The 13,628-nt window shown below is 38.6% G+C and overlaps 1 protein-coding gene across 1 annotated transcript; it reads right to left on the reverse strand.

Moving 5' to 3' along the window:
* Positions 1-10,608: 10,608 nt before the first annotated feature.
* LOC139535319 (uncharacterized) lies at positions 10,609-11,187 on the reverse strand. The gene has a single exon (XM_071334623.1). The coding sequence runs from the start codon at positions 11,185-11,187 to the stop codon at positions 10,609-10,611; it is 579 nt and encodes a 192-aa protein (XP_071190724.1).
* Positions 11,188-13,628: the final 2,441 nt, after the last annotated feature.

Raw genomic sequence — 13,628 nt, forward strand, 5'->3', positions numbered from 1 at the left:
CCGGCGAACCAAAAAACGTCGCCGTAAAAGGGGCAAACGAAGCGGTCTTCTGGGCACATTACGCACCACTCCCGAGTATACTACTCGCCAATGTCCAGTCTCTTGACAACAAGGTTGATGAAATCCGAGCAAGGTTTGCCTTCCAGAGAGACATCAGAGACTGTAACGTTCTTTGCTTCACGGAAACATGGCTCACTCAAGACACGCTATCGGAGTCGGTACAGCCACCTGGTTTCTTCACGCATCGCGCCGACAGAAACAAGCATCTTTCTGGTAAGAAGAGGGGCGGGGGGGGGGGGGTATGCCTTATGATTAATGAGACGTGGTGTGATTATAACATACAGGAACTCAAGTCCTTCTTTTCACCTGACTTAGAATTCCTCACAATCAAATGTCGACCGCATTATCTACCAAGAGAATTCTCTTCGATTATAATCACAGCCGCATATATTCCCCCCCAAGCAGACACATCGATGGCCCTGAACAAACTTTATTTGACTCTATGTAAACTGGAAACCACATATCCTGAGGCTGCATTGATTGTAGCAGGGGATTTTAACAAGGCTAATCTGAAAACAAGACTCCCTAAATTCTATCAGCATGTCGATTGTGCTACCAGGGCTGGTAAAACCCTAGATCATTGTTATTCTGACTTCCGCGACACATGTAAGGCCCTCCCCCGCCCTCCTTTCGGAAAAGGCTTGCTCCCTGCCTATAGACAGAGACTAAAACAGGAAGCTCCCGCTCTCAGGTCTGTTCAACGCTGGTCCGACCAATCTGATTCCACACTTCAAGGCTGCTTCGATCACGTGGACTGGGATATGTTCCGCATTGCGTCAAACAACAACATTGACGAATACGCTGATTCGTTGAGCGAGTTTATTAGCAAGTGCATCGGCGATGTCGTACCCACAGCAACTATTAAAACATTCCCAAACCAGAAACCATGGATTGATGGCAGGATTCACGCGAAACTGAAAGTGCGAACCACTGCTTTAACCAGGGCAAGGACAGGGCAAGGACACGGAAACATGACCGAATACAAACAGTGTAGCTATTCCCTCCGCAAGGCAATCAAACAAGCTAAGCGTCAGTAGACAAAGAAACAAAGTAGAGTCGCAATTCAACAGCTCAGACACAAGAGGTATGTGGCAGGGTCTACAGTCAATCACGGATTACAAAAAGAAAACCAGCCCCGTTGCGGACCAGGATGTCTTGCCCCCAGACAGACTAAACAACTTCTTTGCTCGCTTTGAGGACAATACAGAGCCACTGACATGGCCCGCTACCAAAACCTGCGGACTCTCCTTCACTGCAGCCGAGGTGAGTAAAACATTTAAACGTGTTAACCCTCGCAAGGCTGCAGGCCCAGATGGCATCCCCAGCCGTGTCCTCAGAGCATGCGCAGACCAGCTGGCTGGTGTGTTTACGGACATATTCAATCAATCCTTATCCCAGTCTGCTGTTCCCACATGCTTCAAGAGGGCCACCATTGTTCCTGTTCCCAAGAAAGCTAGGGTGTAACGGCTTTCGTCGGTGGAAGGAGAGGACCAAAGCGCAGCGTGGTTAGTGTTCATCTTAATTTAGTAATAATCAAAAAACAGAACACTTCAAATACAAAACAACAAAAGTGAAAACCTAAACAGTTCTATCTGGTGCAGACACACAAAGACTGAAAACAACCACCCACAAAACACAATAGAACACAGGCTACCTAAATATGGTTCCCAATCAGAGACAATGACTAACACCTGCCTCTGATTGAGAACCATATCAGGCCAAACGAGAAACCCCACATAGAAACAGAAAACATAGATAATACCCACCCAACTCACGCCCTGACCACACTAAAACAAAGAAAATACAAAAGAACTATGGTCAGAACGTGACATAAGGTACCTGAGCTAAAATATTAGATACTGTTAAAACATTAGATACTGTTAAAACATTAGATACTGTTAAAACATTAGATATTATTAAAATATTAGATACTGTTAAAACATTAGATACTGTTAAAATATTAGATACTGTTAAAACATTAGATACTGTTAAAACATTAGATACTGTTAAAACATTAGAGACTGTTAATATTAGATACTGTTCAAACATTAGATACTGTTAAAACATTAGATACTGTTCAAATATTAGATACTGTTCAAATATTAGATACTAATAAAACATTAGATACTGTTAAAATATTAGATACTGTTAATATTAGATACTGTTAAAATATTAGATACTGTTAAAACATTAGATACTGTTAAAATATTAGATACTGTTAAAACATTAGATACTGTTAAAACATTAGATACTGTTAAAATATTAGATACTGTTAATATTAGATACTGTTAAAACATTAGATACTGTTAAAACATTATATATTGTTAAAACATTAGATACTGTTAAAATATTAGATACTGTTCAAATATTAGATACTAATAAAACATTAGATACTGTTAAAATATTAGATACTGTTAATATTAGATACTGTTAAAATATTAGATATTATTAAAATATTAGATACTGTTAAAACATTAGATACTGTTAAAACATTAGATACTGTTAAAACATTAGATATTATTAAAATATTAGATACTGTTAAAACATTAGATACTGTTAAAATATTAGATACTGTTAAAACATTAGATACTGTTAAAACATTAGATACTGTTAAAACATTAGAGACTGTTAATATTAGATACTGTTCAAACATTAGATACTGTTAAAACATTAGATACTGTTAAAATATTAGATACTGTTCAAATATTAGATACTAATAAATCATTAGATACTGTTAAAATATTAGATACTGTTAAAACATTAGATACTGTTAAAATATTAGATACTGTTAAAACATTAGATACTGTTAAAATATTAGATACTGTTAAAACATTAGATACTGTTAAAACATTAGATACTGTTAAAATATTAGATACTGTTAATATTAGATACTGTTAAAACATTAGATACTGTTAAAACATTATATATTGTTAAAACATTAGATACTGTTAAAACATTAGATACTGTTAAAATATTAGATACTGTTCAAATATTAGATACTAATAAAACATTAGATACTGTTAAAATATTAGATACTGTTAATATTAGATACTGTTAAAATATTAGATACTGTTAAAACATTAGATACTGTTAAAATATTAGATACTGTTAAAATATTAGATACTGTTAAAATATTAGATGCTGTTCAAACAATCGATACTGTTAAAATATTAGATACTGTTAAAATATTAGATACTGTTAAAACATTATATATTGTTAAAACATTAGATACTGTTAAAACATTAGATACTGTTCAAACATTAGATACTGTTCAAACATTAGATACTGTTAAAATATTAGATACTGTTAAAATATTAGATACTGTTAAAATATTAGATACTGTTAAAACATTAGATACTGTTAAAATATTAGATACTGTTAAAACATTAGAGACTGTTAATATTAGATACGGTTCAAACATTAGATACTGTTAAAACATTAGATACTGTTAAAACATTAGATACTGTTAAAACATTAGATACTGTTAAAATATTAGATACTGTTAAAATATTAGATACTGTTAAAATATTAGATACTGTTAAAACATTAGATACTGTTCAAACATTAGATACTGTTCAAACATTAGATACTGTTCAAACATTAGATACTGTTCAAATATTAGATACTGTTCAAATATTAGATACTGATAAAACATTAGATACTGTTAAAAAATTAGATACTGTTAAAATATTAGATACTGTTCAAACATTAGATACTGTTAAAACATTAGATTCTGTTAAAACATTAGATACTGTTCAAACATTAGATACTGTTAAAATATTAGATACTGTTAAAATATTAGATACTGTTAAAACATTAGATACTGTTAAAATATTAGATACTGTTAAAATATTAGATACTGTTAAAACATTAGATACTGTTAAAATATTAGATACTGTTAATATTAGATACTGTTAAAATATTAGATACTGTTCAAACATTAGATACTGTTAAAATATTAGATACTGTTAAAATATTAGATACTGTTAAAATATTAGATACTGTTCAAATATTAGATACTGTTAAAACATTAGATACTGTTAAAATATTAGATACTGTTAATATTAGACACTGTTAAAATATTAGATACTGTTAAAACATTAGATACTGTTAAAACATTAGATACTGTTAAAACATTAGATACTGTTAAAACATTAGATACTGTTAAAATATTAGATACTGTTAATATTAGATACTGTTAAAACATTAGATACTGTTAAAACATTAGATACTGTTAAAATATTAGATACTGTTAAAATATTAGATACTGTTAAAATATTTGATGCTGTTCAAACATTAGATACTGTTAAAATATTAGATACTGTTAAAATATTAGATACTGTTAAAACATTATATACTGTTAAAACATTAGATACTGTTAAAACATTAGATACTGTTCAAACATTAGATACTGTTCAAACATTAGATACTGTTAAAATATTAGATACTGTTAAAATATTAGATACTGTTAAAACATTAGATACTGTTAAAATATTAGATACTGTTAAAACATTAGATACTGTTAAAACATTAGATACTGTTAAAACATTAGAGACTGTTAATATTAGATACTGTTAAAACATTAGATACTGTTAAAACATTAGAGACTGTTAATATTAGATACTGTTAAAACATTAGATACTGTTAAAACATTAGAGACTGTTAAAATATTAGAGACTGTTAAAACATTAGATACTGTTAAAACATTAGAGACTGTTAATATTAGATACTGTTAAAACATTAGATACTGTTAAAACATTAGAGACTGTTAATATTAGATACTGTTAAAACATTAGATACTGTTAAAATATTAGATACTGTTAAAATATTAGATACTGTTAAAACATTAGATACTGTTAAAATATTAGATACTGTTAAAATATTAGATACTGTTAAAACATTAGATACTGTTAAAATATTAGATACTGTTAATATTAGATACTGTTAAAACATTAGATACTGTTCAAATATTAGATACTGTTCAAACATTAGATACTGTTAAAATATTAGATACTGTTAAAATATTAGATACTGTTAAAATATTAGATACTGTTCAAATATTAGATACTGTTAAAACATTAGATACTGTTAAAATATTAGATACTGTTAATATTAGATACTGTTAAAATATTAGATACTGTTAAAACATTAGATACTGTTAAAACATTAGATACTGTTAAAACATTAGATACTGTTAAAATATTAGATACTGTTAATATTAGATACTGTTAAAACATTAGATACTGTTAAAACATTAGATACTGTTAAAATATTAGATACTGTTAAAATATTAGATACTGTTAAAATATTAGATGCTGTTCAAACATTAGATACTGTTAAAATATTAGATACTGTTAAAATATTAGATACTGTTAAAACATTAGATACTGTTAAAACATTAGATACTGTTCAAACATTAGATACTGTTAAAATATTAGATACTGTTCAAATATTAGATACTGTTAAAACATTAGATACTGTTAAAATATTAGATACTGTTAAAACATTAGATACTGTTAAAACATTAGATACTGTTAAAACATTAGAGACTGTTAATATTAGATACTGTTAAAACATTAGATACTGTTAAAACATTAGATACTGTTAAAACATTAGAGACTGTTAATATTAGATACTGTTAAAACATTAGATACTGTTAAAACATTAGATACTGTTAAAATATTAGATACTGTTAAAACATTAGATACTGTTAAAACATTAGATACTGTTAAAACATTAGAGACTGTTAATATTAGATACTGTTAAAACATTAGATACTGTTAAAACATTAGAGACTGTTAATATTAGATACTGTTAAAACATTAGATACTGTTAAAACATTAGAGACTGTTAATATTAGATACTGTTAAAACATTAGATACTGTTAAAACATTAGAGACTGTTAATATTAGATACTGTTAAAACATTAGATACTGTTAAAACATTAGAGACTGTTAATATTAGATACTGTTAAAATATTAGATACTGTTAAAACATTAGAGACTGTTAATATTAGATACTGTTAAAACATTAGATACTGTTAAAACATTAGAGACTGTTAATATTAGATACTGTTAAAACATTAGATACTGTTAAAACATTAGAGACTGTTAATATTAGATACTGTTAAAACATTAGATACTGTTAAAACATTAGAGACTGTTGATAGTAGATACTGTTAAAACATTAGAGACTGTTAATATTAGATACTGTTAAAACATTAGATACCTTTTTATTTATTTTATTTTACCAGGTAAGTTGACTGAGAACACGTTCTCATTTGCAGCAACGACCTGGGGAATAGTTACAGGGGAGAGGAGGGGGATGAATGAGCCAATTGTAAACTGGGGATTATTAGGTGACCGTGATGGTTGAGGGCCAGATTGGGAATTTAGCCAGGACACCGGGGTTAACACCCCTACTCTTACAATAAGTGCCATGGGATCTTTAATGACCTCAGAGAGTCAGGACACCCGTTTAACGTCCCATCCGAAAGACGGCACCCTACACAGAGCAGTGTCCCCAATCACTGCCCTGGGGCATTGGGATCTTTGTTTAGACCAGAGGAAAGAGTGCCTCCTACTGGCCCTCCAACACCACTTCCAGCAGCACCTGGTCTCCCATCCAGGGACTGACCAGGACCAACCCTGCTTAGCTTCAGAAGCAAGCCAGCAGTGGTATGCAGGGTGGTATGCTGCTGGCAAGGTGGAATAGCCCACACTGGGCTAAGCACGCGTACTGGGGACACCGTGCGCTTTACCGCATAACACGGTGTCTGACCAGTACGACGCCCTCTCACTCCACGGTAAGCCCGGGGATATTAGATACTGTTAAAATATTAGATACTGTTAAAACATTAGATACTGTTAAAATATTAGATACTGTTAGAACATTAGATACTGTTAAAATATTAGATACTGTTAAAACATTAGATACTGTTAAAATATTAGATATTGTAACGTCCTGACCAGAGTTATTATGTGTTTTGCTTGTTTAGTGTTGGTCAGGACGTGAGCTGGGTGGGAATTCTATGTTGTGTGTCTAGTTTGTCTGTTTCTGTGTCCAGCCTAATATGGTTCTCAATCAGAGGCAGATGGTAATCGTTGTCCCTGATTGAGAATCATATATAGGAGGCTTGTTTTGTGTTGGGATTTTGTGGGTGTTTGTTTCCTGTCTCTGTGGTTGTCCGCACCAGATAGGTCTGTCTCGGTTTTTGCACATTTTGTTATTTTGTATGTTGTTTGTAGTGTTTCACTTGTTCTTTTATTAAACATGTTGAACACTAGCCGCGCTGCACTTTGGTCCTCTCCTTCACCTATGGAAGAAAGCCGTTACAGAAACACCCACCAAACCCGGACCAAGCAGCGTGGCAACGGGCAGCAGCAACAGCAGCAGCGGTACCAGGAGGAATGGTCATGGGAGGAAATCATGAACGGAAAAGGACCCTGGGCAAAGGTTGGAGAGAATCGCCGCTCTCGGGAGGAGAAGGAGGCAGCCACAGCCCAGGAGCGGTGGATTGAGGAGGCAGCACGTAAGAGAGGCTGGAAGCCCGAGAGGCTCACCCAAAAATTTATTGGGGGGGGGATAAAGGGGAGTGTGGCGAAGCCGGGTTGGATACCTGAGCCAACTCCCCGGGCTTACCGTGGAGTGAGAGGGCATCGTACTGGTCAGACACCGTGTTATGCGGTAAAGCGCACGGTGTCCCCAGTACGCGTGCTTAGCCCAGTGTGGGCTATTCCACCTTGCCGCACTGGTAGGGCTAGGTTGGGCATCGAGCCGGGTGCCATGAAGCCGGCCCAACATATCTGGCCTCCAGTACGTCTCCTCGGGCCGGCGTACATGGCACCAGCCTTACAGGTGGTGTCCCCGGTTCGCCTGAATAGCCCAGTGCGGGCTATTCCACCTCGCCGCACTGGCAGGGCTACGGGGACCATTCAATATTAGATACTGTTAATATTAGATACTGTTAAAATATTAGATACTGTTAAAACATTAAATACTGTTAAAATATTAGATACTGTTAAAACATTAGATACTGTTAAAACATTAGATACTGTTAATATTAGATACTGTTAATATTAGATACTGTTAAAATATTAGATACTGTTAAAATATTAGATACTGTTAAAACATTAGACACTGTTAAAACATTAGATACTGTTAAAACGTTAGATACTGTTAAAATATTAGATACTGTTAAAATATTAGATAATTTAAAACATTCACATGGAGAAAAACAACAGGAATAGACGGCTTTCCCATAGAATCCTACTAAACATTTTGGAACAAAGTAGTGCACCGAATTACACAAATGACAATACACGATTCAGTACTTCCTAGTTCCACGTATCAAACAGTTATTGCAGATATATTAAAACCAGGAACACCTGGAGTCCCACTGAAGTCGGTTACGACACCGAACTGCAGTCAGGTCAAGACCCGGATGAGGACGACGAGCACGCAGATGAGCTTCCCGGAGACGGTTTCTGACAGTGTCTAAATTCTTTGGTTGTGCAAACCCACAGTTTCATCAGCTGTTCGGGTGGCTGGTCTCAGACCATCCTGCAGGTGAAGAAGCCAGAAGTGGAGGTCTTGTCCTGGCGTGATTCCACGTGGTCTGCGGTTGTGAGGCCGGTTGGAGGCGGTTTATGGTAGAGAAATTGAATTAAATACTCTGGCAACAGCTCTGGTGGACATTCCTGCAGTCAGCATGCCAATTGCTCACTCCTTTAAAACTTGAGATATCAGTGGCATTGTGTTGTGTGACAAAATGCACAAAACTTTACATTTGATGGGCCTTTTATTGTCCCCAGCACAAGGTGCACGTGTGTAATGATCATGCTGTTTAATCAGCTTCTTGGTATGCCACACCGGTCAGGTGGTTGGATTATCTTGGCAAAGGAGAAATGATCAATAACAGGGATGTAACAAATTTGTGCACAAAATCTGAGAGAAATAAGCTTTTTTGAGTGTATGGAAAATGTCTGGGATCTTTTATTTCAGCTCATGGAACCAACACTACATGTTGCGTTTATATTTTTGTTCCGTAAAACAATGACTCAAGAATCCATGGCTTCTGGAGTTAGGGACGGAGTTAGAGACGGAGTTAGAGACGGAGTTAGAGACGGAGTTAGTGACGGAGTTAGGGACGGAGTTAGGGACGGAGTTAGAGACGGAGTTAGGGACGGAGTTAGGGACGGAGTTAGGGACGGAGTTAGTGACGGAGTTAGGGACGGAGTTAGGGACGGAGTTAGGGACGGAGTTAGGGACGGAGTTAGGGACGGAGTTAGGGACGGAGTTAGAGACGGAGTTAGAGACGGAGTTAGGGACGGAGTTAGAGACGGAGTTAGGGACGGAGTTAGGGACGGAGTTAGGGACGGAGTTAGTGACGGAGTTAGGGACGGAGTTAGGGACGGAGTTAGAGACGGAGTTAGAGACGGAGTTAGGGACGGAGTTAGAGACGGAGTTAGTGACGGAGTTAGTGACGGAGTTAGAGACGGAGTTAGAGACGGAGTTAGGGACGGAGTTAGGGACGGAGTTAGGGACGGAGTTAGGGACGAGTTAGGGACGGAGTTAGGGACGGAGTTAGTGACGGAGTTAGGGACGGAGTTAGAGACGGAGTTAGGGACGGAGTTAGGGACGGAGTTAGGGACGGAGTTAGAGACGGAGTTAGAGACGGAGTTAGGGACGGAGTTAGGGACGGAGTTAGAAAGTTGGCATGTACTTTTTTCAAGACATGGCATATGAGGGTGCGCTTAGATACTTAAAACATATACTTAACTGGAAATCAACCAATCTTCCATCGTTAACACAACTGTCAAATGCTTTATTATACACATGTTGGAAGGGTGTGGGCGACAGACAGAAACAAAATGGTGCAGTTTGAGGTTATGTGGCGGAGAGCGACGCGTGCGCTGGAGATATGGGTGTGAGCAGGGTGGTCTGGGCAGGGTGATGTGAGCAGGTGGGTCTGGTCAGGGTGGTCTGGTCAGGGTGATGTGAGCAGGTGGGTCTGGTCAGGGTGGTCTGGTCAGGGTGATGTGAGCAGGTGGGTCTGGGCAGGGTGATGTGAACAGGTGGGTCTGGGCAGGGTGGTGTGAGCAGGTGGGTCTGGGCAGGGTGGTGTGAGCAGGTGGGTCTGGACAGGGTGATGTGAGCAGGTGGGTCTGGTCAGGGTGGTCTGGGCAGGGTGATGTGAGCAGGTGGGTCTGGTCAGGGTGATGTGAGCAGGTGGGTCTGGGCAGGGTGGTCTGGTCAGGGTGGTGTGAGCAGGTGGGTCTGGGCAGGGTGGTCTGGGCAGGGTGATGTGAGCAGGTGGGTCTGGGCAGGGTGGTCTGGGCAGGGTGATGTGAGCAGGTGGGTCTGGGCAGGGTGATGTGAGCAGGTGGGTCTGGTCAGGGTGGTCTGGGCAGGGTGATGTGAGCAGGTGGGTCTGGTCAGGGTGATGTGAGCAGGTGGGTCTGGGCAGGGTGGTCTGGTCAGGGTGATGTGAGCAGGTGGGTCTGGGCAGGGTGGTCTGGTCAGGGTGATGTGAGCAGGTGGGTCTGGTCAGGGTGATGTGAGCAGGTGGGTCTGGGCAGGGTGATGTGAGCAGGTGGGTCTGTGCAGGGTGGTCTGTGCAGGGTGGTGTAAGCAGGTGGGTCTGTGCAGGGTGGTGTGAGCAGGGTGGTCTGGACAGGGTGGTGTAAGCAGGGTGGTGTGAGCAGGGTGGTCTGGGCAGGGTGGTCTGGGCAGGGTGGTGTGAGCAGGGTGGTCTGGGCAGGGTGGTGTGAGCAGGGTGGTCTGGGCAGGGTGGTGTGAGCAGGTGGGTCTGGGCAGGGTGGTGTGAGCAGGGTGGTGTGAGCAGGTGGGTCTGGGCAGGGTGGTCTGGGCAGGGTGATGTGAGCAGGTGGGTCTGGGCAGGGTGGTCTGGGCAGGGTGATGTGAGCAGGTGGGTCTGGGCAGGGTGGGTCTGGGCAGGGTGGGAGCAGGGGGTCTGTGCAGGGTGATGTGAGCAGGTGGGTCTGGGCAGGGTGATGTGAGCAGGGTGGTCTGTGCAGGGTGATGTGAGCAGGTGGGTCTGGGCAGGGTGGTGTGAGCAGGGTGGTGTGAGCAGGTTGTGTTGTTGTCATGTGTTGTTTCTACCATGTTGTGTTGCTACCATGCTGTGTTTCTACCATGCTGTGTACTTGTCAAGTTGTGTTGTTGTGTTGCTACCATGTTGTGTTGTTCTCATGTTGCCTTGGGGTCATGTTGTAATGTTGTGCTGCTACCATGTTGTGTTGGTACTATGTTGTGTTGTTGTCATGTTGTGGTGCTACCATGTTGTGGTGTTGTCAAAAATATATATGTTAGCAATGACCTGATGGTCCTCCAACCCTTGATCAAGTGTACTATAGCGTACTTACATTACTGTAACAGCGTTATAGATTATTGTTCATTAATCCAGATTTTAAATGATTCCAGTGTTCTTTTTATTTCGTTTTTCACAGTAGCACATTGTTAAATACTCATTGTTACGCTAAACGCCAGTTTGTTACAACACAAAACATACTTTATTTATTTAAACAGGGATATGCCATTTATTTTATTTTATAAAAAAATGATCAAAGACCTTACAATAGGCTTTCCGTAAAGGCGGGACGGGCCGTTGTTTAGGCTGTGAATAGGACAGTCAATGGAGAGGTAGAGGGTATGTCCGTGAGGACTCAGAAAGGTCTGTACCTCCCCCTTCAATGAATAAAGTAGCAGAGGTCCAGCCAGAGATACATTAGTCAGAGAGCAGCGGTGTTCAGACGGTATGTACTGTACTAACCAGCGATTGTACTGCAGCCTATTTTCTTCAATCCCATGGCCAAGGTAATGCTTTAATAGTTTCACCGTTAGTTTTAAAGGATTGTGAATAGTCTGACGCGCTTTTGTGGATATTTGTTGCACTTTCAAATGTCATGGTTTGTGTGTCATAAACTGCGCCTGTCACAGAAATGGATCAACAGTTGAATTGACCTGCTTTAGCGACTCTATGAATGAAAGTCTTTCAATGAGTTAGAAAACGTCTTGGCTAAGTGCTAAACTCTTGATTCCTGAATTCAAATAACGCGAATTACTTTTCCAAGCCGACAGGTCGTTGGCAGCCATGTATAGGTAATGCATCTATGGAGAACAAGTAATTTATTACCCTTGTCCAAGCTTTTTTTTTTTAAATGTACAATAGATTACGACAAAATCAATGCTGTGAAAGCTGTAGCACAACAACAATAGGTTACAATGCGGACTCTACTGTGTAACGTTGTTGCAAAATATGAAACTGGTTGCCAATAATTAATATCAAGAGTTTTGACCAGGATGTGAATTGTTGGTTATGGTGTATTGTAGGCCTTAGAGGTGCTCAGGTCAGCTGTTTGTTTCTGCACGCAATTGCTAGTAACCCATCAGCAACCGTCCGACTATATGTGATCAAGTGTAAATCTGAGTTCCGCGCCCGACTCTAACCCGCTAATATAGAACATGTGCTGTAGGCTACAGTCAGATGGCAGAACGAGCTTTTTGACAGGGTGCATTTTTTTTGCCTGATTCAGATATGTTTCTGCTTATAATTTCCGACATTTTGGCAGGCAGTTTGTTGCTCAACTCGTCTGTAATTAGATATATTCAGCTTCTCTTCTGTAATTATACACTGAACAAAGATATAAATGCAACATGTACAGTGTTGGTCCCATGTTTCATGAGCTGGAATAAAAGATCCCAGAAATGTTCCATACACACAAAAAGCTTATTTCTCACAAATGTTGTGAACAAATTTGTTTACATCCCAGTTAGTGATACTTTCTCCTTTGCCAAGAGGAATTGTTGCATATCAAGAAGTCTTTTGAGGGAATGTCCACCAGAGCTGTTGCCAGAGAATTGAATGTTAATTTCTCTACCATAAGCCACCTCCAAGGTCATTTAATAGAATTTGGCAATGTGTCCAACTGGTCTCACAACCGCAGACCATGTGTATGGTGTTGTGTGTGCGAGCGGTTTGCTAATGTCAACATTGTGACCAGAGTGCCCCGTGGTGGTGGCGGTGGGGTTATGGTATGGGCAGGCATAAGCTACGGACAATGAACACAATTACATTTTATCAATGAACACAATTACATTTTATCAATGAACACAATTACATTTTATCAATGAACACAATTTCATTTTATCAATGAACACAATTACATTTTATCAATGAACACAATTTCATTTTATCAATGAACACAATTACATTTTATCAATGAACACAATTTCATTTTATCAATGAACACAATTTCATTTTATCAATGGCAATTTAAATCCACATAATGCACGGCCCCATGTTCCAAGAATCTGGACACAATTCTTAGAAGCTGAAAATATCCCATTCTTCCGTGGCTTGCATACTCACCAGACATGACTCCCGCTGAGCATGTTTGGGATGCTCTGGATCAATGTGTACTACAGCTTGTTCCAGTTCCTGTCCAAATCAAGCAATTTCGCACAGTCATTGAAGTGGAGTGGGACAACATTACACAGTGGAGTGGAACAACATTATTTACGGCTCTATTTACACTGTGGTCAAA

This window comes from Salvelinus alpinus, chromosome 12 (genome assembly GCF_045679555.1).
Source record: "Salvelinus alpinus chromosome 12, SLU_Salpinus.1, whole genome shotgun sequence".
Taxonomy (NCBI): Eukaryota; Metazoa; Chordata; class Actinopteri; order Salmoniformes; family Salmonidae; genus Salvelinus; species Salvelinus alpinus.